The 26,445-nt window shown below is 35.5% G+C and overlaps 2 protein-coding genes across 3 annotated transcripts in view; one reads left to right on the forward strand and one right to left on the reverse strand.

The window, feature by feature from the left end:
* Nucleotides 1-21,549, forward strand: part of UFL1 (UFM1 specific ligase 1) — a 64,249-nt gene extending 42,700 nt beyond the window's left edge. For both annotated transcript variants that reach the window (XM_059083162.2, XM_059083163.2), the window contains exons 7-19: nt 2,064-2,122; nt 4,645-4,791; nt 6,073-6,248; nt 6,888-7,067; nt 8,816-8,936; nt 11,310-11,426; nt 14,310-14,427; nt 15,549-15,712; nt 15,796-15,926; nt 17,970-18,050; nt 18,370-18,455; nt 18,970-19,150; nt 21,028-21,549. In XM_059083162.2, coding sequence (XP_058939145.1) covers nt 2,064-2,122; nt 4,645-4,791; nt 6,073-6,248; nt 6,888-7,067; nt 8,816-8,936; nt 11,310-11,426; nt 14,310-14,427; nt 15,549-15,712; nt 15,796-15,926; nt 17,970-18,050; nt 18,370-18,455; nt 18,970-19,150; nt 21,028-21,246 — 1,780 coding nt within the window. In that variant the 3' untranslated portion in view covers nt 21,247-21,549. The remainder of the gene's footprint in view (nt 1-2,063; nt 2,123-4,644; nt 4,792-6,072; nt 6,249-6,887; nt 7,068-8,815; nt 8,937-11,309; nt 11,427-14,309; nt 14,428-15,548; nt 15,713-15,795; nt 15,927-17,969; nt 18,051-18,369; nt 18,456-18,969; nt 19,151-21,027) is intronic.
* The window catches only part of GPR63 (G protein-coupled receptor 63), a 275,965-nt gene continuing 264,370 nt past the window's right edge, over nt 14,851-26,445 (reverse strand). Inside the window, exons 2-4 of the transcript XR_010836237.1 lie at nt 18,362-18,412; nt 17,637-17,829; nt 14,851-15,999 (exon numbers count right to left, since the gene is read on the reverse strand). The gene's annotated coding sequence lies outside the window, so the exon portion shown is untranslated. The remainder of the gene's footprint in view (nt 16,000-17,636; nt 17,830-18,361; nt 18,413-26,445) is intronic.

The raw sequence follows: 26,445 nt of genomic DNA on the forward strand, positions 1-26,445 counted from the left end.
TATATTGCTTTCATTTTTTTTCATTTGTCTTTCTGTGTGCTGTTCTTAGTGGGTAATTTCCATTATTCTTTCTTCCAGATCATTTATTCATTCTTCTGCATCATTCAGTTTGCTATTTATTGCCTTTAGCTCAGCTTTCATCTCAGCAAATGAGTTTTCTAATTTTTCTTGGTTCCTCTTTATAGTTAGTAACTAGTTCCTTGTTACAGTGATCTGCATTTCTATTCTTAATTCCTTCAGTAGTTTTATTACCTCCTTTTTGAACTCAGGGAGAGGTGTAGACTGGAGAGGTGTTTCAGTTTTTTGTTCTTTCAGGGGAGTTCTCTTGATCTTTTAATTGCATTTGGCTCCTCTGCGTCTTCATTTTACTTACATTTCTCTTATTGTGAGAGTTTAGGAGAAACAGTTATCTACTGTGGTCTTGGAGGGCTGTTTTTATATTGGAGTATCCCCGTGTACCCTGCATGAATCTAATGTTTTTGGTGTGAGAGCTGTTTTTAGTATGGGGCCCTGCCACGTCTTTTCTCACTATGTGCTGGCCGTTATCCCATTGATGGGGGTGTGACTGGTGTTGTGGTGACCAGAGCCTGCAATGGATATTGAGCAGCGCATCCTCTTTGCTCTGTGGTTGTCACAGCTCTGTTGGGTACAGGGTCTGCTCACCAGTTGTTGGAGTAGAAGCCCCCAGATACATTTCTAAGCTACTACAGTGTGAGATAGACAAGACTGGAGTGCTCTCGCTGGGAGAAAAGCCACTGCCTACTCCTCCACAGGAGCTGTTTGCCGGGAGGGCACCTGTGGTGTTGCCTGTCACCTGTACAGTCTCACAAAGTATGCTCTTGTTTGCACTGCCCCGGCCCCTCCTCAATCATGGGAATGCAGACAATCGACCTGGGTGACCCTTGGCTGCTGTGCTCACAAAACCAGCAGCACAGATCCACTGAAGTCAGGCACCTGAACTGTCATGGTAGCACACCTGGACCCGCCCTGGGAGCTACAGAATCAGCCCAGACCCCAGCTCCACCTCTACATATGCCCAGACCCCAGCTCCACCTCTACATATGCATGCCCATAAAGCTTGCAGCTGCTAATGCCAGACTTGCCCCAGCCACAGGATCACCAGTAATCTGCTTGGATGTCCCACAGGTGCTGAGCTTACAAAGCCGCCAGCAGCAGCATAAATCCGCGGATTGATCAGCTGCTGGGACGCAGCTCAGATTTCAGCCTCCAAGTGTGGGCAGCACTCCCAGGCTTGCATGCTCCTAGAGCTCAGAGGCAGAGCCACACCTGCTGTGAGCACACAGAGATTGAGGCTGCTCTGGTGGGGCCTTGCCCCTCCCTTTGCTCGAGGGTCACCCCATTAACAGTGGGGCTTCTATGGCAGACCCAGACTCAGTCCTGTATACACCTCCTGTTGCAGCCCAAAGCATACTCCACCCCCTTCAGGCTGTCTCTGCACAGCAAATCCCAGTCCTCTCCCCAGGTCTGTCCCCTGAAGCACAAGTTTCAGCACCTAGCCCCCATGCCCACTAGGAGACATGCGTCTGGCTGGGGAGTGCAGCAAGGTGGTCAGGACTGTCTGTGCTAGCCTCTCTCTGTTCTGCCTGTGGCAGGCTGGATTCTCCTCAGCCTCTGAAGCTCTCTTGCTAGCCCAGCTGATCTTCCAGTCAGTGAAGGGAGTTCCCAGTGTGAGGGAACCTTCCCTCTTTCACAGGTACCTCCCAGGGACGTAGATCCTGTCCCAATTCCTTTTCTTTTTTTTTCCTATGCAGTTAAATGGTGATCTTTCTTGCAACTTTGGTTGTATGAGATCTGCCAACATTCAGTAGGTATTCTGTGAGAATTATTCCACATGTAGGTGTATTTTTGATACATTTACGGGAGGAGGTGAGCTCCATGTCCTTCTATCGCGCCATCTTGATCTATGGTGCAATTTTTGCCTTCATTTTTTCTTCTAAATTAATTTGTTTTTCATAAACTAATCATCCTAGTTTTTTTTAATTCACAAGTATGTGTAACTCTGATGAGTAAACTTTTTTTAAATTTTTTTCCTTTCCATAAAGGCCTACAGCAGTGAATTCTTTGATTTCAAAATATGGATTTCAGGAGCAGCTTCTTTACTGTGAGTTTGCTTTAAAGGATATATCAATTAATTAGCTGTTGAATAGACTAAATGTAAAACTTAACTAATTTTAATGTTTTTACCTCTTTTAATCTTAAAACTTATGTAACTAAAATATTTCTAGGGGGGTTCCCTGGTGGCACAGTGGTTGAGAATCTGCCTGCCAATGCAGGGGACACGGGTTTGATCCCTGGTCTGGGAATATCCCACATGCCACAGAGCAACTGAGCCCCGTGCGCTAAAAATACTGAGCTTGTGCTCTAGACCCCATGAGCCACAACTACTGAGCCCGCATGTTGCAACTACTGAAGCCCACGTGCCTAGAGCCCATGCTCTGCAACAAGAGAAGCCACCGCAGTGAGAAGCCTGTGCACCACAATGAAGAGTAGCCCCCACTCGTGGCAACTAGAGAAACCCCATGTGCAGCAACAAAGACCCGACACAGCCAAAAATAAATAAATTTATTTAAGAAAATATATTTCTGGTTGAGAAGTTTCTCTATACCAATTTTCATATACGTGTCTTGTTATACCCACCAAATGTTTAATGTTGGGTACCTCAAGAGGAGTGGAATAAAAAAAAATTGTGCATGTATAAAATACTCTGTTATGCATATGCATATAGAAATTTAAAATTTGGGGATTAAGAATTTTTCCTTTGTTTCTTACAGATTTTTACTACATTTTCTTATGAAAGTAGTGTTAGGCTAAAAAAATTTTTACAAAAGGCTTATAGCATTCAAAATAAATTCTTAGGGGCTTCCCTGGTGGCACAGTGGTTGCGAGTCCGCCTGCCGATGCAGGGGATGTGGGTTCATGCCCCAGTCCAGGAGGATTCCACATGCCACGGAGTGGCTGGGCCTGTGAGCCATGGCCTCTGGGCCTGCGCATCCAGAGCCTGTGCTCCGCAGCGGGAAAGGCCACAACAGTGAGAGGCCCGCGTACTGCAAAAAAAATAAAATAAATTTTTAAAATAATAAATTCTTGGGCTTTCCTGGTGGCGCAATGGTTGAGAGTCCGCCTGCCGATGCAGGGGACACAGGTTCGTGCCCCGGTCCGGGAAGATTCCACTTGCTGCAGAGCAGCTGGGCCCGTGAGTCATGGCCGCTGAGCCTGCGCGTCCGGATCCTGTGCTCTGCAGCGGGAGAGGCCACAACAGTGAGAGGCCCGCGTACCACACACACACAAAAAAAATAATAATAATAATAAATTCTTAGCATTCAAACAGTACAGTAATATCTTCGAAATAACTTTGGTCCATTGACTATTTTGTGATTTTGTGAAACTCATGAGATTTAGCAGGGGTTTTTTTTTAAAGCTTAGCTGGAGTAAATTTTAAAAGCAATGACTTAATCTTTCAACTCAGGTATCTGTGCAAATATAAAATTAAAATGAATAATGGAAAAGATATTTAAATACAGAACCAAAAATTAATTTTTGTTCACTATATTTTTCAGAATATGGAGTTAAATTTTTTAAGAAAAATTTAAAATTAAAATATGACGTATTTCTGAATTTCCATAATCGGAGTTGGTGAAATTTCATTATAATGTAAAGTTCTTTAAGTAATAACTGATAAATTGATAACTTTGTCTGAATTTAGCTTGGGTTTGTGTTGTACAGTCACACAAAATTTAAAATTATGTGCTTCAGTCAATTGTGAAATCTAGACCTTTCTGATGTACTCTAATTTACTCAGCATTGGAATTCTGAAATTCATATGTAAACTAATTTTTATTTCTGTTAAAAGCTAACTTTCCTGAATCATTCTTTGTGCCAGACATCTTTTGACTGTTCTTGTTGGTTCACTTAGGAATAACTCCTTCCTATCTGCTTTGTCTCTTTTTAGGGGATTTTGATATTTTAAACAACAGTGTGTAGTCGAATGTTATGGTTTAAATAAAAATCATAAATTTGGTGTTAATGGCAGCACTAGTAGGTGGCAGAGTTGAGGTTTGGACTTAGGCTATCTGGGTCCATATCCATCCTCTTAACCATGGCATTATATTTCTGTTATAGGTAGGATTAAAATGTGTTCCTTCAATTTAAACAGTGGAAATGTAATAATTTATACAGATTTTCATGGCTTCATTTCACACTGTTGATTCTAATAGGATCCAGGTGTCTTGATTTTTTCTGAATATGAGGAAATTGAACTTGGTAACACTAGTGATTGTGTATTATCTATTCTCAGAGTGTGTAATCGTCTACTTTTAATCATGAGATAAATACTGGCATGTTTTTTTCCAAAATTAGACTAAAAATTCAACATTAATATTAATTAGTTTGTATTACAGTTCAGCATCTTTAGCTAGTTGCCAAAATTTCCTGAATTTACGACCTGAGTATTCTCATAAATGGCAGGAAAGTTTTGTCTAAAATATAATGTCTTTATTTAGTATGAAATTTAAATTTTAAATTGCTTTTTTAAAGGGTAAGAGTAACTAAATTGTGAAATTTTAAAGTGTTTTACTTTCTGAGATTTTTACCTGCTTGATTTTTTTCTGTTTGCTTTTTTTTAAGCTGTTCTTGAGGAACTTGTTAATAGTGGACGCTTACGAGGCACTGTGGTTGGTGGGAGACAGGATAAAGCAGTGTTTGTCCCTGACATTTACTCCAGAACACAAAGTACTTGGGTGGATTCTTTTCTCAGGCAGAATGGCTATCTGGGTAACTTTTTTTCTTTTTAACTAAAAATCATTTCTAATATTAAACACATTCTTAGAAAGATTGTACTAGCCCTGAGAGTACACATGTACTTTACTGTTGGCCAGCAGACTCTAATGGTTCTCTTTGAGTATAAAAGTAGTCATCACACTGTAGGTTTTTGTGGGTCATGTAACTGAGTTTAATTTCATAGTTATTGAACAGTTGTAATGTATAAAGGCCAGAAGCCAGTATTGATTGTTACCAGCCTTCTAGTAATGTGATATTATATATAAGATACTTAGTTATTTTTAATTCATAGAAAGTAATTATATTTATTATATCTTGTAACTTATGAAGTTGCCTGGTTTTTTAGTTACATAATCTTAGAAATATTTTATTGCTGTCAGTTTTACAGTGTTCATTTTTATTAGTTATCCAGTACTTCAGAAACATAGAAGTTATTCTAAATTTTGTTTCTGAGGTTCCATCATCTGGATAAAGTAGATTGATTGAATTTAATCATTAAAACAAGTAGCATATATGTGTAAAACTCAGTTTGATCAATTTCATAACCCAACAAACTATGTAAGGGATCAGTTACCTATAAATAAGTACACCTATAAGCCATTAGTGTTCAGTGTAAATGTGTGCTAGAATGAATACTGGCTTGGCTTATGTTTTCTTGACTTTCTACAATGTGCCTTCTCAGTTTCTTCAGCCAAGGACTTGGATTAGAATTTTGTTGTAATTAATTTCCTTAAATATTATTATTTGATGACAGAGAGGATGGTAGATATCTGTAATAACTTTAATGGCTGAAAATTTAAGTCTTAAATTTTTTACTTTTGTTTTATATGCTAAATCTTTTACTAGTGTAAGTTAGACCAGAGAATTGCTCTAATGAAACATTTGAAAAATAAATTCCATTCCTTTAACTATAATAAGCAAAATTCCAGTTTTCGTTTCTCTACTTAAATCATTACATTCCATTATCCTCATTTCTACTTTTATTGCTCTTTAGTCCTCATGTTTCCCTTTAACCCCTCAATTGGAGAGTAAGAGACAAAGCTGAATTAATGAAGTACTTGAACCAATTTTTCTACAAATATGTTTAGTAATAAAAATTTGGGAAGGTAACAACCAGGGAATAGGCTATGGTACACTTCTATATTTTATTCTTAAAAAACTCTATTAGAATACAGTGCACTCACAAAGAACAGATTTTGGTAGAGCTTAACTTTTTCTGAGGTTTCTAAAAGGTGTGAATGATGATTCTTTTCCACCCTTGTGATGTATTTCTAGAATTTGATGCTTTGTCCAGACTTGGAATCCCAGATGCTGTGAGCTACATAAAGAAAAGATATAAGACTACACAACTCTTGTTTTTGAAAGCAGCTTGTGTTGGTCAAGGACTTGTGGATCAGGTGGAAGCATCAGTAGAGGAAGCCATCAGCTCTGGAACATGGGTTGATATTGCAGTATGTTTTATCTTTTTCTTCTTAATTTTCCTTTAAACCAGTGACAACAAATACTTCACTAGAATATGGCCATTTTAAAAATTAGGATGTAGCTTTCAGGAAGGATACTTTCATGGTTGGCGAGGGGAGGAGGGGTATTAATGAAAATGTTAATTTCAGATAGTAGAAAGAGCTAAGAAGAAATGTATTTTGGAGGCAAAGTTATCAGGACTTGAAGTTGGAATGTTTGTGAGTTTTTGAGAGGAATTCAGTGTGACTTGTAGGTTTGGGGCCTGATCAACTGAATGGAGAGTGGTTCCATTAATTGAGATGGGGGAGCAATGGGGAAGAGAAGATGGGAGCTGGGAGTCTGGGGGCAGAAGGCGCAAACCACGTTGTTTTGAACAGGACATGTTAAAATATGAGATGCCTGTTAGGTATATGAGTGGTGGGAGGTTAGGGAAGCAGTAGGATATGTGATTTCAGAGTTTGGAGTGAGGATACTAAGGTAGAAATACAATTTGGGAGGTGGTCAGTATATAGATGGTTTTGAAACCATTGGACTTAATGAGATCACTTAGGGAGAGAATACATATAACAAATGGTTTATCTGTATTATATTGCATTTATACTTTGTTTTCATTTTGTTTGTAATTCTAGCCTCTGCTACCCAGTTCCTTATCAGTGGAAGATGCTGCAATATTGCTTCAACATGTGATGAGGGCACTCAGCAAACAGGCTTTAGCTGTAGTCTTTAGCGATACTATTGTAGTCAGCGAAAAATTTATAAATGATTGTACAGAACTGTTCAATGACCTGATGCACCAAAAAGCTGAAAAGGTATGCCAGATTTCCTTTCACCTACTAATTTTAACAGTACTTTCACATTAGAATTATCTGATGACTTTTGAAAAATGAGGTAAGCAGCATACCCAAAACTGAATACTGTGTTTCATACATCATTTTCCTTCAATGCATCATTCCTTTTTATTTCCTCTCCTGGACTTTTCTCCTTCTTCATTCCCATCAGAATGTAGAGGTTAGAACTTAGGAAGCTGCTTTTATAAATTGAAATCTTATAAATGAAATTATATATTTCACACTTAAGTCACCTGAGGGTATTGGTCCAACATTAAAATCCATAAAAATGATACCTGTGGATTATATGCATAAATGTATAGTATATTTATCAATCAGTATACATTACATTTACTGAATCTATCAGAGCCTCATAATTTGACCTATTTGGGATATACCAACGGATAACTTACTGAGGAAAGAAATTGTTACTATTAAAATAGATTAGTTCCTCAGAGCAACTGCTATGGAAGTGTTTAGAAGCAGAGGTCATGCCAGGTCTGCTTTAATGACTGTTCAATTCATGTTTATGGTTAGCAGCACCCTCATTATAAAGCCTGCTCACAAAATAAGTAGAAAAAGCCCATTTATATCTCAGATGGTTAATAAATTTATGAGGGCTTATTAAATATATAAATAATTTTTATTTATCTATATTCCTTTTAAGCTCCTTAATAGTCTTAAAAATGATACAACTTTTCTACATTTGGCCTGCAAAGCAGCAGAGAGGAGTAAAAAGTACACAGGATTGATATCAGTAAACCTGAGTTCTAATTTCAACTTGTTTACTCTGTTTGCCTTTGACAAATAGACTTCCAGTTTCCTCATCTTCAGAGAAAAGGATGGTGATGCCCACTCTCACAAGGATAAATATAAATTAAGGAGCAATGTAAATAAAATGTTTGGTACATGTTAGCTACCAGTTACTAAATGACTGCATTATTATTTTCATTTGAGACCCTTTACTAAAATAAAAATTTAACACAATCACTGATTTTTTTTTTTCTTGTGCTCCTCCCTCCAACCACAAAAATAAATTCAGGGAAAAAAAGTGATTTTTTTTGTTTGAACTGTCAACATACTTAACATTTCTTTGCAAAACTGAAAAGGAAATATTTTTAACGTGAAAATGTATGTTTGTCACAGATGTATGTTCTACAGATTTAGAACTCTTTCCCATGATAAAGAATCAGTTTCTGAAGTTGGAAATAGTTCATTGTTCTAACATAAATTTATAAAAAGCAAAGATCAAGAATGAGTCTAGAGGGGAAAAAAGTTCACATGCCTGAGTATGAAATTCATATGTGATCATTATGGTGGGGTGGGGATGGAGATTTCATTATCTTTCTAGTACTCTCAAATCTCCAGGTGGCACTGGACCTTGGGAGTCTTAAAAAGAGAGGTAGCAAGGGTCATCCGTTAAGCAGTGCTAAAATTAGCCAATAACAATTGAAGAGGATTGCATCTGATGCTGTGTGATCACCTGTTCAGTGATAGGATAGGATTTCTCATTAGCTGGTAATAAATATAAAAAGTCAAGAACAGCAAGGGAGGAGACTTATTTGGGGCATGGAGAAACAATTTCAGAGTGCCAGCTGAGACAAAGCTCTATAGTTCTTAGCAGTAAATCCAAACAAAAACAGGATGTGAGTATATAAACAACTTTTATTTTACGCTTTTTGTAATGTTATATATTTTTGCCTACAAAAAATAAGCATGTTTTATTTCAGGAAATGAAAAATAATCCTGTTCATTTAATCACTGAAGAAGATCTGAAACAAGTCTCCATTTTAGAAAGTGTTAATACAAGTAAAAAGGATAAAAAAGATGAACGAAGGAGGAAAGCAACAGGTAACAAATTATTATTAACAAAGAAGATTCAAGATGAGTTTATTTGTTGCAGTGAACTTTGCACTTATCAGACCTTTTGAAAGGTCTTTTATTTGGTTGATTCACCTTTAACTGTTAATATTAACCAAATCTTTTGCTAGTGAATTAACTTGATTATGAAAATGAAAATATTGGTGATTACTTACTGTGTTTCATTTTGAGAACTAAGCTAATTTCATGATCTCCTGTTCTCATTCTTTATGTTCCTGCCCCAGTAGCTTTCTTTTTCTTTCTTGATTCTCAAATTTTGCAAGTTTGTGTTCACCTCAAGGCCTTTGCACAAGCTGTTCCCTCCCAAGCTTCAAGTAACTGTTTCCTTCTTGTCATTAAGAGCTCACCTTTAAATGTCAGTTCCTCACAGAGGCCTCCCTAACCACCCAGAATAGTATACACAGGCTGTCACTCTCCATCGGATTATCCTCCCAGTTTTTTTAACAGCACTTTTAAAACTGTGATGTCTTTTATCGTTTGGGAGTCTGCTCCATCTTATTTATTGTTGTTTCCCTAGTACTCAGAGCACTCCTTGGCATATTTTAAGTGCTCCATAAATATTTATTGAGTGAATGAATTTCCCAAGGACTTTTTTTTTTTTTTTTGCGGTACATGGGCCTCTCACTGTTGTGGCCTCTCCCGTTGCGGAGCACAGGCTCCGGACACGCAGGCTCACTGGCCATGGCTCACCAACCCAGCTGCTCCACAACATGTGGGATCCTCCCGGACCAGGGCACGAACCCGCATCCCCTGCATAGGCAGGCAGGCTCTCAACCACTGTGCCACCAGGGAAGCCCGACATTTTTTTTTAATTCTTTTAATTTAGAGTCACTGGAAATTATCCTGGGTAGCACTGACATACTAGTAACTTGCATTTGGAAATTAACATGTATTTTGCATACTTTTTATAGTAGGAATAACTTTATTAGTGCTGTATCAGGGTTAAAGAAATCAGATATTCAACATTTCATTACTAAATACAGCGATATTAAACATGTTATAAAAACTATTTGCTGTGGGAATTCCCTGTATCTTTGAGATTTTCCTCTTCAAAAACCTTTTTCTACAAAATTTTTCAATAATATTTTGAAATTTCTCTGTTCTAGGAAAACTACATAGTAAGTTACTGAAATAAATCATAATGATCATAACCATGCATATTTTGTTATTTTGATATAATTATAAATCCACCTTAATTGATTGCACTTATGTCAGTAAAACTAGTCTGTTTTATATCCTTCTAAAAATTCAGGTCCATCTGGTGTTTTGTTCTGATAGTGCTGTTGTTTTATAATAGTTTAATTACAGTTCATGGAATAACGTCAAACAAGAACATCTTTCCCATAAGAAACTTATTACCAAATGTAAAAGATATGTTCACTTTAAACTTGTGCTTTTGAAAGTTGTGTTTTTCTATCATGAAAGCAATAGAACTTATAGAATATGATGAAGTCTAAGGGAATTCTTCTTAGAGTTTAGAAAAAGATCTTTGTTTATATAAATCATTTTATTGAAAAAATGAATCTTTTATGAAGAAATGTATTTTCAATATTTTTCAGTGTTACAGTTCCATTACTAAAGTATCCTATTTTGTTGAATATTTTAAATGTAAATATATAATAGCAGAGAAATACCTCAGTAACAATTTTACTTTTATTTAGTGTTTTAGTTTTTTTCATGGTTTGTATTTTTTTAGTCTTCACTTAGCCAGTAGGTGATTGATAAGTATTTTTCTACTTAATCAATTTAATATTTATGGTCAACATTTATTGAGCCCCTGTTATGTGTCAAGCATTGCCTTAACCTCAAGTATGCAGACGTTAGTGAGATGTTCTCCCTACTGTCAGGAAGTTATCTTTTGGGGTGGCAGGAGAATCAGGATGTCTCCTGTAAACCTGGGGAATAATCTTTCAATCAAAAAGACAAAACCAAATTTGTGAGGTGCTGTAGTTGGGGATGTTAATGAGGCTGTGGTAACAGAGATAAGCTAATTAGGGCACTTTTGAAGAAGGTAGAAGAGGAGGTAAAGGAATGGGTTTGGCCAGGAAAAAGTCAAAGCTGCAGAAAATAGATGTCATTAGAGAAAGAATAAGAGACTGCATTTAGAGCAGGCAGGTTATCTAAGTGAGTTGCTCAAATTCAAGAGATTTCATATCATTAATTTTTACTGATTGAGTTTACAAAACTTGTTTTAATAAAGAAACTACAACCTTAAAAAGTGGCTAAAAGGTCAGTTATTTGGCTTTATTTTTCTACTTTAAAGTTAAATACAACAATATATTGTCATTATTTCTAAAAACAGTATTTCGTTAGGTAATACTAACTAATGTCGTTTTCCACCAGAGGGCAGTGGAAGTGTGAGAGGAGGAGGTGGCGGCAATGCCAGAGAGTACAGAATTAAAAAAATCAAGAAGCGAGGGAGAAAAGATGACAACAGTGATGATGAGTCATCTCACACAGGTAGGTACCTTATTTCACTCTTCCTTTGTATGTGCATGATTTTTTTTTAACATTTTCTTAAGATGCATACACTTAGGTGTCTATGCTTAAAGGAAGTCCTTGCTTTGCAGAGTTTCAGTGAACACAGATTTCACAGTTAGTTAAATAACACCAGAGTCCCAACAACACAGTTCATATTTCAGTTACCAGGGTATATTAACTGTGAGTACTTGCATAAAGTACACACTTTGTTGCTGGCTCCTTAGTCTACAGATCAGCACATAAATAACAGATGTGCATCATGATCTGTGACAATCACATCACTTATTTCCAAGTTTTTCAGAGGCTGATCACTGTGCATCACTTACTTTATGCATAGAAAACACAGCATGTAGTTGTGTTGACTTCTTGTCCCCCAGTGATGAATCCATGTGACGTTTTACAAAAATGGATAGTCAAAAGAGGGAATTGGCCAACAAAGATAAATGTGCAGCAAAGGAAAAGTCATAACCCTGGAAATAAAATGAATCAAGAATAAATGGAGTTATAAAAGAAATACCTGACCATGGGAATGTTGGCATTGCCTCTGTTCAAGAGACCCTAGCTGCACAGTCAGAGAAACTTGGTAACGGCGGAAATAAATAAGGGAAATGGTTGTGACAAAAAGGATAAAAATGTCTTAGAGGATGTGAAGTTGGCAAAAAGCTTCACATTAAAGGAATTCTCAGAGATGTTTCACAATGCTGAAAGGCAAAGGATAAAATGTTGGAAGCTGATCGAGAGTTTAAAAGGGAATATGACAACTTGCCCAGGCACAGAAAAGATGCTTCCTCTGTATTTTAAGTTACTGGATGAGAAGGCAAGCCCTGTTCATACTATTCTTGATGAGTGTTTTACAAAGAAATAAAACATTTACATTCTCAGTGTTTCTGATGTGCTAAATTACAGTGTACTAAATAAACTAGAACTATTAATCTTATTTTTCATTTCCCTATACATTTATAACCAACAGTAAGAGCTTTGAATGTTTGTACAAACATTTTTAAAAGGTTACAGAACAATCGTAAATTTTCCCATTGTTTATTAAGGACACTTTGCAGTTTTGGCTTGCACAGATTTTTATGGTAACACCTAATAGGTTGGTTGCTTCTATCTAAGCAGGAGAATTAAGTATATGCATCTTTCTTTGTCTAGACTTGTTAGTGTTTGGTATGGTTAAGTTAGCAAGAGACATCTTTGCTTTTCTAAATACAATTGATTTTTAAAAATATGTTTCTGTTTTTAAAAAATTAATGAAACTGTGATACCTCCCCTCCTTTTCCCCACCAAAAAAAAAAAAAGAAAAAAACTTGAAATGATGATTTGACATTTTCTTTTACCTCTTCCACAGAATTTATGATGTATGGGCTTGAGAGATATAAGTGTCAAGTTACAAGGCTTCAGATGTCAATGTGCTGCTACCTGTAACAGAACAGTTGCTTAAGATCTGTCTAAAGTAGTCTAAGATAGGTAACAATGGCTACTGTTCTCAACATACATAAAGCAGTATTAATTAAAGGAAAATTATCTTAGAAACTATGAGCTCTACCCTTATTTTAATTAGCATTAAGACTATTCTGTGTGTTTTACTTTTTCATTAATAAATGGATTTTCCTATTTTCCCAGATGTAACAAGGAGTGGGAGTGAAGTAGCATTTAAGAAAATACTTCTCTAAAATCTGTAGCCCTAAGTAATTGTTAAATGAGGCATGTGATACTTTTTGTGTATAGTATAAGAGAGGAGCTATAAAAGAGTAAAACCATTCTCCCTATAAAAAAAAGGTAATTTCAGTGCTTTTGAAAAAGGGTTCTGTTGTAATCTCAGAAATGGAGGATGCAATTAGGTTCTCAGCTAAAATACACAATCAACTCTGTGTGAAAGATTACTAGAAGGAAATACAATTTAATAACTAGTAAAATGCATGCAGAAAGCAGACGGAGAAATCAGATACTGTTTCTTGTGAGAGATCAGGAATGAACAGCAGATCTCAGAAAAAAAGGATAGTACTTTTCCATCTATTCTAAAGCTATGATAAGTAGTTTTACTTAGATCTTGATGCATAGTGAAAATTGATTTTTGAGCTATTCTATTTTTATTTCTAAGGTTTTACTTATAGAGTCAATAACCTAATTTAGCTGGGAATAATCACTTTTTTATAGTTTTACAGTTAGTAATGGAAATATTGTTAGCTTTCTTTGCAACTCATACTTTTCCAAGTAAGTGAATAGACATGACATTTTCACAGTTAACAGTTATTTCCATTACATACAAATTTTCCTTGGTATAGAATTATTTTTGTGAGAGCAAAAATAAATTATGGATGTAAAATTTTAAGTTTTTTCTTCCATGCCTTTCCAAAATGGACAATTTTTAGCTTAATTCTACTGGAGTTGTGGTTCACTTGATTATAAAGACCTTTCCTGAAAAGCTTGTGTAAATTATAGGGATTGGATTTTTATTAAATATTTATTTTTATAAAGAAGGACATTCTGCTCAGTATCCATTGTTCAACAGAGAAAAATTATCCTTTCCTAAAAGATTTTTTTTTAATCCACTTGTTTTGATTTCCAACTATTTGCATCATCCAAGTTTGGGAGGAAAAAATCGTCTATTATTTTTTGATTGACTTGTAGAAAACAAGTTAGAAAATTATTACTCAAAAGAAATGCCACTATATACCTATTTTAAGTGTTTTCATTGGTTATTGCTATTGGACTGGCTGTTTTGGTGACAGAAACTAACAATGGAGACTTTATGGTAGGTAGTAAATGAATTACCATCTTATTAAATATATTAATGGAACCTTATTTGCTTGTAGGTTGCTTATTTTTCTTGTTTTTTCCTATGGCTCATTTTTATTACAGGAAAGAAGAAGCCAGAGATCACTTTTATGTTCCAGGATGAGATTGAAGATTTTTTAAGAAAACATTTACAAGATGCCCCTGAGGAGTTTATTTCTGAACTTGCTGAGTACTTAATAAAGCAAGTATAAGAACATATGTTTTCTGTTTTATAATAGAAATTTAGTGAGTTATTACTTAAAATTTTCACCAAGATCATAGAAAACATATAATTTAGGTGTTTTCTTTTCAAACCTTAAAATTTAACCTAGTCACCAAATTCCAGATTTTGTTTACTTACAGAAACAGTTCAACAAACATTTAAGTGCTTTGGGCAACGCAGTGTCGGAAATACAGGTCAGGAGTGTGGAGGTGGTCTCCTTCACTCATCTAATTGGGAGAAAAACACCAGCACTGATCACTGGCTGGTCTCTAACACTGCATGAAAGTACATCTAAAATGAAGAAAAGAGTATCTTCTATTTGACAGAGATTAAACAGTACACTTTAGGGAGAAAATAAAGTAACACACTGCCCTCAAAGAGAATAAAATAGCACTACCTTATAAGTGAACCAGGCTAAATTTATTTTTATACAGAAATAAAAGAAATTATGTATAACTTGACTACTGCTAACTAACATGGTTCTCCCCCAAGTTAGTCTCTATGTGTAAGCTTCTCTAAATGCAATTCAGGAGCCTAGTGCGTCTAAATTTTTGAATTAGAAGAACAGCTTTTGTAGCGAGATTTTTAAAAAACTTAAGTGAACATTCTTGTGCATGAATACATAATTACATTTTTCATTATAAAAAGATGAAATAATTACTATTAATCATTTGCCATAACTTTTTAAAATAATCTATTCTGAGTTAGGCATAAAAAGATTTTTTAAAAGTACATATCTTTTATAGTACGTTAGAAATTGAGAATTTGTTATCATTCCTGAGGATGGGAAACAAATGTATAGGCTACTGTTCTCCAAGTTAACTTTAAAAAGCTGCTTTGAATTGAATTTGAACTGAAGCTTTTGTTACTGTTTTTCTTATTGTCTTTCATTCAATAACTTTTAGTACTTTAAAACAAAAATAATTCATTGAAGTTATAATTTCTGGAATTTGAGGGAAAATTCTTATTAACTATCTCCAAATCTTATTTTTTTAAAAAATAGGGATCTTTTTTAAAGCCTTATTTGCATAGAAGCAAACTTTTTTATCTACATAAACCCAGTACATTTTATAAACTAAATATATTTATCTCATGCGCAGACCTCTAAATAAAACTTATCTCGAAGTGGTACGTTCAGTATTCATGTCTTCAACTTCTGCCTCTGGAACTGGCAGGAAGCACACGATCAAGGACTTGCAAGAAGAGGTTTCAAACCTTTATAATAATATTCGATTATTTGAAAAAGGGATGAAGTTCTTTACAGGTATTATACTTAACACTGTTTTTTTCATTGATTCCATAATTGTCCTTGGACATTCATTTTAATGAAGCGCTTTTATTTTCCAGATGATACCCAGGCTGCTCTTACGAAGCACTTGCTGAAGACAGTGTGTACTGATGTCACTAATCTCATTTTCAACTTCTTAGCTGCGGAATTAATGATGGCAGTGGACAATCCTGCAACCATTACAAGTGAAGTAAGTTAGTGATTTTCTTGCCACTCTTGATGTGTTTTGCTTTGAAATCCAAGCATGTTTTATTTTCTCACATCTAAAAGGAAAATAAAAGGAGTTTTTAGGAAGAAATCTGTCAAATTTTTAGTTCAAATTTAGTAATAATAATATATACAGTTGCTACTAGAATTGGTAATATAACCAGTCTATTAACAGTAATAATAAAAGTAAGGAAATACTAGTCATTGTGTCTGGGAGTGCCTGTAATAAATATAGCATGTATGCTTGGCCTTCTACTTCCTATTATTGTACAGAAAGCAACAGGAAAACATTGTATTATCTCTGAAAAAAAGTAAATAAATAAGCTGAGTAGCCTACAAAATCTTTTCTTAAGCTCATCAGATGACTCAGGTTGGATTTAATATCACCAGGTAGCCTTGCAAAGAGTGAGGGTCACTATTCAAAGAGGTGTAGGATGGAGAGATAGGGCAAATGAACTGGCTTACTTTAGGCAGATCTTCAGGGAGAAGAGGTGTCCATCTTAGAAGCTGGAAGTAAAGCAGCTGAAATATTAACAAATTCTTAAAGGTCTAGGCTAGCCTCACAGTTTAGAATCCCAGGAAGCACCCAGAACAAGGGAAAAAAAAGGGTAATGATGCTTAGTTACTTTGGAATCAGCTATTTTATTTTTTCCTGATTATTGTTAGGTCACATACCTTTTTCCTGCTGAGTTGCAAGTCCCTTATCAGTGTTCTGACTTTGCAGTCATTCTCATTTCGTGACACCATCTCATTTATTTAGACTAATTTCAGTTCATTTTCTTAAATTCTAATCTCAAATTCAAAGCTCATCTCTTCCCTTCTTGCAATGTAAGGTGGAGCTATGGCTCCCAGTTGCCTACAGGAGGAAAGGTATGGCCTATCCCTAGGACTCCTCCTCCTCTTCTTCCTCACCCTATATCTACTTAAGGTTGGAGATTTACGAAGAATGAAAGAGACAACAGTGCCTTCCTAAGACTGACTGCATATCACTGGCATTGGTCTAGGTCAAACCAAATCAGTCTAATGCTTGTGGCTTCTTGTGATGTGGCCTTTGTTGCATAAGTGGGATAGGTTGTTTTGTGGGGATGTTTTTAGTATCATGTGACTCCTTCTCATAGCAAGGACTCCCCCTAAACCTCCAGATAAAGGTCCATTTATCTCTCCCTCCTACCCCTGCAAGGTACTGTTCCCCTCCCATTCTTCACCTTGAGCAGTGATTCTCAACTGCTTGGATAGTTCCATGTACCTGCCTGCATGCCAGCCTCTGCTGTTGGAAGTACCTGGGGTCCTTCCCATGCCCTTTAAGGGCCACTGGAGGATTGCTGTAGCATGGGGTAGGAGTCAATAGGTTGGTCCAACCTTCTAAGACATACTGTAATTTTCAGGGCCTCCTGGCCAAGCCATTCCAATAAGGCCTCCTCCAGAAATTTTGCACTAGAAGGAGCCCTAGGACTCTGGGCAAGAATGCCACCAAACTTCACAAAGCACAACTGTGTGGAGAGTGGTGCTGAAAAGGTTCCACACACCAGACAGTATAACAAGCATCCATCCTTCTGTGGTTCAGGTCCCCTCGCTTATAGGCATCCTGGATCTTTATGGCCTTCTGGATCTTTATGAGTGGGGCCCCCTCACTTGGCCTTAGAGAAAAACACTCTTCCCACCACAATAGAAGAAAGAGGGAGCAGCGTCTTACCCCAAATTCTCTTTTTCTTGCACCATGAATGGTGTGTATGTGCTCATTGACTCATGCGCTGTTTCTCGTTCTTCGTATACTGCTGGAGCAGATGGGAGGAGTAGGGGCTGCATCTAGTAGCATCTTTGACTGACTGTTGACTAGCATTCTGATTTTGGAGTGTTTTAGCATATTTTTATCCCTAGTTTGTGGTCTAAAATTTAAGAACAAAGATAAATTTCACTCAGCATTCTGTTACAATAGTAAATACTCATTTTTTGTTTTGCTTTATTTAAACTTATATCCAGTACATGTCAAAGACACAATTCCAAAGGAATTTCTTTTGCCCTACAGGTAAGAAAAAAAATTCTAAGTAAATTATCAGAAGAAACTAAAGTAGCTCTCACAAAACTCCATAGCTCTCTGAATGAAAAGGTAAGTGAAGTTTTATTCTATTTAGATATTTTGGCTAGAATTTGTGATCTTTGAATAGATAGATTTTTATCAGAATAACTGAAAACTAAATCTAAACCTATTATCCTGCACTCAGACACCTCTTTGGCAGGTGAAGGAAGAGACCAAGCTGGGGGCATTTTACCCTTTAGTCCTAAATCACAGTTTCAAATTTCATGACAAAATGACCTTTTTAAAAATTGTATCCAGGGTGTAAAATTATAAAATGGTATTAAATGACTGCTTTTCTTTAGGCAACCTGTCTTATAAAAGTAAATCATGATATTAAATACCTTTTCAGAGCATAGAAGACTTTCTTTCTTGTCTGGATTCTGCAGCAGAAGCTTGTGATATTATGGTGAAAAGGGGAGACAAAAAAAGGGAAAGGTAACATTGAATTAATGTCTGAAATTTCATATCTGAAATCGGAGTCTATCTGAATCTTGCATAGAGAACTGTTGTGTCTAAAGGGCTGTAGACCTTCAGTCATAGTCAGTCTTCATATCCTTAGGTGTCTCTCTCTGACCCAATAGAATAAGGTAGCAGAGTTGTTAATCCCATAGTTGATCAAGCCTGGGAACTTCTTATTAGCTTTAAGACCTTCTTTATAGGAAAGCTTATTTAATCCAGTGCACATCTGTTTGATCCCCAACAATTCAAAATAAAAAGCAGAGTATCCCTGCTACATATATATATATATGTTTTTCTGTCATTTTCTAGCATATTAGTTTGTCCATGCTGTTTAGGATTATGTGTGTCTGTATCCCCTAAAAGGTCCTTTAAAATTTTCATGGAACTAGATTAATTAAACTAGAGATGCTAAAAATGAAAACAGAAGAACTGAAGTTGGTGAGAACTTGTTAAAATATGATAATGTATTTGATATTTTATTTTTGTTTAGGCAGATACTGTTCCAGCATCGACAAGCACTGGCTGAACAGCTAAAAGTCACAGAAGACCCTGCTCTTATTCTGCATCTCACATCGGTTCTGTTGTTTCAGTTCTCAACCCACAGCATGCTCCATGCACCTGGAAGATGTGTCCCACAGATCATTGCTTTTCTGAATAGTAAAATTCCAGAGGTATTACATTTTCAGTGCAGTTGAAACTTATAGCTTTTAGATTCTGAATATTTTGAATGGATAGATGTGAATCATTGTGAACACTAAGACACAAAACATTAACATCATCTTCCTGCTTCCAAGAATGGAAACTGTGAATAAGGAGGTTGATTTTTAAAACTCAGCATAGCTCAGGAATCTTTCAGGATCCTGTAAGATCCATGGTAAGGAATATTCTGAATCTGGAAATTAAGCTTTTGGAAGAGAAATAATAATGTTCAGTCTTCCATTTCAGTTTACGCAGGTTTAACCTGTCCTTTAAGGACCAGCTCAAAAATTCTTATTCTGCACAAATTCATCTGAGAAACTCTTCAGCTAAAGGTAAATTGGCTTCTGGAAACTTCCATATCACTTTGACTGTATCTTTGATGATAGAAGCTAGCTCAGTCAACTTATACTAAAATGATCTGTGTTCATGTTTTATCTCCCCCAAACCGTAAATTCCTTGAGAGCAAGAACCTTGCTAGATTCAGCTTTCTAATTCTATGGCCAGTAATTTGTAAAGATGAAGACCATCAATGTATTAGGTTGGCCAAAAAGTTCCTTTGGTTTTTTCCATAAGATGGCTCCAGTAGTGGTCAGTTGTCTTTATCTTTATTTGAAACAATTTTGTTAGATTGTATTAAGACAGCTGTCATATCAGTGTGCTGTTAAAAAGAAAACATCAAAATTGGTGAATTGAAGATGGGTGGGGGGGGAAGCAACATTTTCAGCATATTATGCTTTATTATTTCAAGAAAGGTAAAAAACACAACCGAAACACAAAAAGATTTATTTGTGCAGTGTATGAGAAGGTGCTGTGACTGATTGAGCATGTCAAAAGTGGTTTGTGAAGTTTTGTGCTGGCGATTTCTCACTGGACAATGCTCCACAGTCGTAGACCAGTTGAAGTTGATAGCAATCAAATCGAGACATTAATTGAGAACAATCAACATTATACCATGCAGGAGATAGCCAACATACTCAAAATATCCAAATCAAGCGTTTTTCATCATTTGCACCAGCTTGGTTATGTTCATTGCTTTGATGTTTGGGTTCCACGTAAGTTAAGCGAAAAAAACCTTGACAGTATTTCCGCACATGATTCTCTACTGAACTGTTAACGAAAATGTTCCTTTTGTAAAACAAATTATGATGAGCAATGAAAAGTGGATACTGTACAGTAATGTGGAACGGAAGATATCATGGAGCAAGTGAAATGAACCACACCATCAACCACACCAAAGGCAGGTCTTCATCCAAAGAAGGTGATGTTGTGTATATGGTGGGATTGGAAGGGAGTCCTCTATTATGAGCTTTTTCCAGAAAACCAAACGACTAATTCCAACAAGTACTGCTCCCAGATAGACCAACTGAAAGCAGCACTAGACGAAAAGCATCTGGAATTAGTCAACGGAAAACACGTAACCTTCTATCAGGATAACATGCAAGACTGCATGTTTCTTTGATGACCAGGCAAAAACTATTACAGCTTGGCTGGGAAGTTCTGATTCATCCACTGTATTCACCAGACATCATCAGATTTCCATTTATTTCAGTCTTCACAAAATTCTCTTAATGGAAAGAACTTCAGTTCTCTGGAAGACTGTAAAAGGCACCTGGAACATTTCTATGCTCAAAAAGAAAAAAAATTGGGGGGAAGGTATAATTATGAAGCTGCCTGAAAAATGGCAGAAAGTAGTGGAACAAAACAATATGTTGTTCAATAAAGTTCCTGGTGAAAATGAAAAATATCTTTCATTTTTACTTTAAAAACTGAAGGAACCTTTTGGCCAACCCAATACTTTGTTCTACAGAAAATTAAATCATGTTTGTTAACTTTTCTCCTCTTTTCACAGGTTCAACATACTCTTTTAGTAAAGTATCAAGGTTTGGTTATAAAGCATTTAGTCAGTCAAAATAAGAAGACTGGACAGGGAGAAGATCCCTTGAGTGATGAATTAGACAAAGAACAAGAAGATATCATCAGTATGACTCGTAAAGAGCTTCAAGAACTTTCCTCATCCATTAAAGACCTTGTTGTCAAATCCAGGAAATCATCAGTGACAGAAGAGTAATGATTTTAATTTACTTAATGTTGTCATATAGTAAACATTTTTTCCCCAAAGTTAAAGATGAGTGGTTACAAAAACAATACACATTTCACAGTCCAGAATCCCCCACCCAATAGCACTTCCCACACTCACAATTCAGTTAAAACAGTAGTGTTGTATTCATTGTAAATCTTATAAAGATATGAATTTTTGTAAATTGGGTTCTCTGTGGAAGATTTCTTTTTCACATTATTCTAAAAATTATACATTTCAGGTTTATTTTCTTTCTAGATGCTGAATGAAGAATAAATTTTCTGCTATCTTTTATCTCTAGGAAAGGACTCATTTGTTGTGTTATTGGTTTCAAGTGATGTGTAAATTTACACACATTAAAATGCAGTCATTTTTTTTTTGGTGTTGAAAATAGTATTTTACTTTAAAATTAATAGAGAATGGTTCAAACCTAAAATACAGAAACTTGAAAAATATTTTTTTTTTATTACTAAGCCCTTGCTCTTATTTCTGGCAGATAGAGGGCCTCTCATCTCCCCCACAAGAGTGAACTTTTATGTGGCTGGGAGCTTCAGGGATGTGTTTACAGGTGCAGAAGAACACCCAAGGAGCCCATGCACTGCTGTGCTCTATTCTAAAGAAAGATGCTAACGAGTGAGAGAGGGCTTCCCTGGTGGCACAGTGGTTGGGAGTCCGCCTGCCAATGCAGGGGACATGGGTTCATGCCCTGGTCTGGGAAGATCCCACATGCCGCAGAGCCTGCACTCCGCAACGGGAGAGACCACAACAGTGAGAGACCCGCATACCGCAAAAAAAAAAAAAAAGAGAGAGAAAAAATATGATTTACTACTGATAGGTGTAAGTCACATTTTAACATTGTAATAACTAAAAATTTAATATTTTCTTTAACCCAGTTTGCATTTCTGAATTTCATTTTTTATATTAATAGTCACCATCACCTAATACTTTGTTGTAGGGGATCTATAAGTACGTTTAAATCATTAGAACTTTTTTTTTTTTTTTCAAAAATAGGTGTTCTTGTTCTGTAAAGATTAGTAGTAGTTAAAAGACTAAATTAGTTCCTTGGAGTAATCATTTCAATCAGTTGAGTTTCAGGCAACAATTTATTGTATATAAAAGAGGAACTTATTTAAAATAGTAAATTAAATCTCAAATATTTTTTTAAAATACTATTTTATATAATACCTTACATGGCATTTAAAAGTTTTTGAAAATGTTTGAATACAAAGATTGGTCTATCTCTACACTAATTCTAGACAAAGTATTAATATTGATTGAAAGAAATATAATTTGCTAAGCAAAGTTGATAGGAATGTAACAAACTAAAAAATATTTTACATTGCCAATTTTCTATTAATGTATTTTCATAAGGGCAAAGGAAGAAAAATGACAAATCCTCTGAACAGAAATTCCAATTAGTTTGTTGATTCAGCTTCCAAAATACTGAACACCCAACCTGACTTTTTATTCAGTCTTTAAGGACCTTACCATTTATGTTTCAAGAGATATCAAAGTAATCCACATTTGAGTCAAACTAGATCATAGACAATGAAGCAAATAAAATATTGTCTTATTTCGTTTGCATTAAATTTGTTTCACTTATCAAAATGGTTATTTTTCCACATAAAAATAAGAGGTTTTTTGTAAATAAAATTATTTAGCTGATTTCATATTAAAAATCTTAATTTCTTTAATAAAATAAAAGTTGTTCCATGTTTATCTACTATGATCTTAATGGGCAGATTTAAGAATGTTATTTAAAATAAAGTTGTCTGTTGTTTCTGTTAAATTTTATGTACTTTGAAGCTTCTGTTACTTTAATGACTAGCATTAATTGATACATGTATTTACATTTTTAAATTTTATTCTGAACATTTTTAAAGGATTTTGTTATATTTTTCTTACACAAAAATAATTCCATAGTCCTCTTTCATTCCTTGAAAGTTTGCCATTTCGTAAACCATTTCACCTCAGTAAATCATTTTCAGTTAGCTAGTTTTCAGCAAATGTGTAGCTAAACTCTCATCTGCTACTTTCTACTGTTGCAGATAATGGTAGAGATATTTGAATAATGTGCTCTGGTATTCACGTTCATGTGTTCCATCTCCAGACCATGTGTTTTTGAATAGTCAAAGGAAACTCACTTCTGACCATCAGAAAGATTCGGTGAAGACTGGTACATCTTACCAAAATTAGTATATTTTCCAAAAAGACCTTAATGCTAAATTAGAACAATAAATGTAGAAATTGCTTAACCTGAATGTAGAACTATCTTGAACTTTTTGGAGAATATATTGATACTTTAGTCAGACCATGAAGCACCAAGGATGAGGTCAAAGCACAACAGTGAGCTGAAGAAGAGTGTGTGAAGAAATGGTTCATTCCTTCCTCAGAAATGCCACTTGACCCATGGCCAAATGGGATTTTTTTTCTATCAAGAGCTAACTTATGTGAGTTGGATAGGGGGTGGGGACAATGGAAGGTTTGCTTTCTTTGACTAATACCAATGAAGTCTTTGACCCAGTGTACTTGGGAGATGAAAGAAAAACACATTTATAAGCTCTGGGATGTACATTTTCCACAGAACCTAGGAGCACTATTAAAGTGGCTGTTAAAATGATCTACAGACTCACTCAAGTTGCTCCACTTTGAAGGCCACACCAAGCCAACAGGAGAATAAATAGAACCCAGGACTCCACAGCAATCAGAGAAGAAAAAGAATCCAAATTGGAAAGGAAGAAGTAAAACTGTCACTGTTTGCAGATGACATGATATTATACATAGAAAATCCTAAAGATGCTACCAGAAAACTATTAGAACTCATCAATGAATTCGGTAAAGTTGCAGGATACAAAATTAATATGCAGAAATCCATTATATTTCTAACAATGAAATATCAGAAAGAAATTAAGGAAACAATCCCATTTACCATTGCATTAAAAAGAATAACATACCTAGGAATAAACTTACCTGCAAAAGAACTGTGCTCTGAAAACTGTAAAACACTGATGAAAGAAACTGAAGCCCATACAAACAGATGGAAAGAGATACCGTGTTCTTTGACTAGAAGAATCAATACTGTTAAAATGACCGTACTACCCAAGGCATTTTACAGATGCAGTGTAATCCCCATCAAATTACCAATGGCATTTTTCACAGAACTAGAACAAAAAGATTTTTAATTTGTACAACACAAAAGACCTCAAATAGCCAAAATAATCTTGGGAAAGAAGAACAGAGCTGGAGGAATCATGTTCCCCAACTTCAGACTATACTAATAAAGCTACAGTAATCAGAAAAGTACAGTATTGGCACAAAAACGGACACATAGATCAATGGAAGAGGATAGAGAGCCCGGAAATAAACCCACATGTTTATGGCCAATTAATCTACAACAAAGAAGGCAAAAGTATACAACAGAGAGAAGACAGTCTCTTCAATAAGTGGTGCTGAGAAAACTGGACAGCTACATGTGAAATAATGAATTTAGAATGTTTTCTAACAACATACACAAAAATAGACTCAAAATGGATTAAAGACCTAAACATAAGACTGGATACTATAAAACTTCTAGAGGAAAACATAGGCAGAACACTGTGACATAAATTGCAACAATATTTTTTTGGATCTGTCTCCTAGAGTAATGGAAACAAAGGCAAAAATTTTAAAATGGGACCTAATTAAACTTAAAAGCTTTTGCACTGCAAAGGAAACCATAAACAAAAAAGCCTACTGAATGGAAGAAAATTTTTGCAAACAATGCTACTGACAAGGGATTAATTTCCAAAATATACAGCTTATACATCTCAATATCAAAAAAAACAACCCAATTTTTAAAAATGAGCAGAAGATCTAAATAGGCATTTCTCCAAAGAAGACATACAGATAGCCAACAGGTACATGAAAAGATGTTAAACATCACTGTTAGAGAAATGCAAATCAAAACTACAATGAGTTATCACCTCACACTGGTCAAAGTAGCCAGCATCAAAAAGTCTACAAATAATAAATGCTGGAAAGGGTGTGGAGAAAAGGGAACCCTCCTACACTGTTGGTAGGAATGTAAATCAGTGCAGCCACTATGGAGAACAGTATGGAGGTTTCTTTAAAAACTGAAAATAGAGTTGCCATATGATCCAGCAATCCAACTTCTGGGCACATATCCTGAAAAGATGAAAACTAATTCAAAAGGATATATGCATCCCAGTGTTCATAGCAGCACTGTTTACAATAACCAAGACATAGAAGACACCTAAATGTCCATCAACACAGATGAATGGATTTAAAAAATGTGATATATATATGCAACACACTACTCAGCCATTAAAAAGAATGAAATACCATTTGCAGCAACATGGATGGACGTAGAGATTCTCATACAGATAATCAGACATATAATTATCACTTATGTGGAATCTAAAAAATGATATAAATGAACTTATTTACAAAACAAATAGACTCACAGACATAGAAAAACAAACTTATGGTTACTACCAGAGGGGATAGCAGGGGGTAGCGGGGAGATAAGTTAGTTTGGGATAAACATATACACACTACTATGCATAAAATAACAAGGACCTACTATATAGCACAGGGAACTATATTCAATATCTTGTAATAACCTATAATACAAAATGTGAAAAAGTTTTATATACAATTTTATATATATGTAATTTATATATATATAATTTTATAGTTGATTTACCATGACTTGGTAAATCAACTATAAAATTAATTAATTTAGAAAAATAGAACACAGGACAGACCTCTTCCAAACCACCTAAGAAAGCAAGGCTGACTTTTGGGCCTTCAGAAACAGTGTTTATTCCATTTACATCACACACAAAAAAGAAGGAACAACTACTTTGAACAGGTTATTAAATTTTTATAAGTTCCCAGTGTTGTCTTTTATCTGTTTTACCAGGCTTGTCTTTATTTGCACCTCTGTTCCTCTTCAGTGATTAGTAGTAAAACCTAACCTGGATGTGTGTTTGAAGAGCAGGAAGGGATTGCATTGGGGTGTGATGGGGAAAAAAAGAGGACATGGTGAATTTAAATCCTTGGCTCAATAATCTCCTGGATCCTGTAAGACAGCTTAGTACAAAGAATATGAATGAAAATCTTAAAAATGTGCCTTGCTTTTAAGGAGATGGCAAGAATCAACAGTTATAGTTCCATACAGTGTTTTGA

The sequence above is a fragment of the Kogia breviceps genome, chromosome 13 (assembly GCF_026419965.1).
Source record: "Kogia breviceps isolate mKogBre1 chromosome 13, mKogBre1 haplotype 1, whole genome shotgun sequence".
NCBI lineage: Eukaryota > Metazoa > Chordata > Mammalia > Artiodactyla > Physeteridae > Kogia > Kogia breviceps.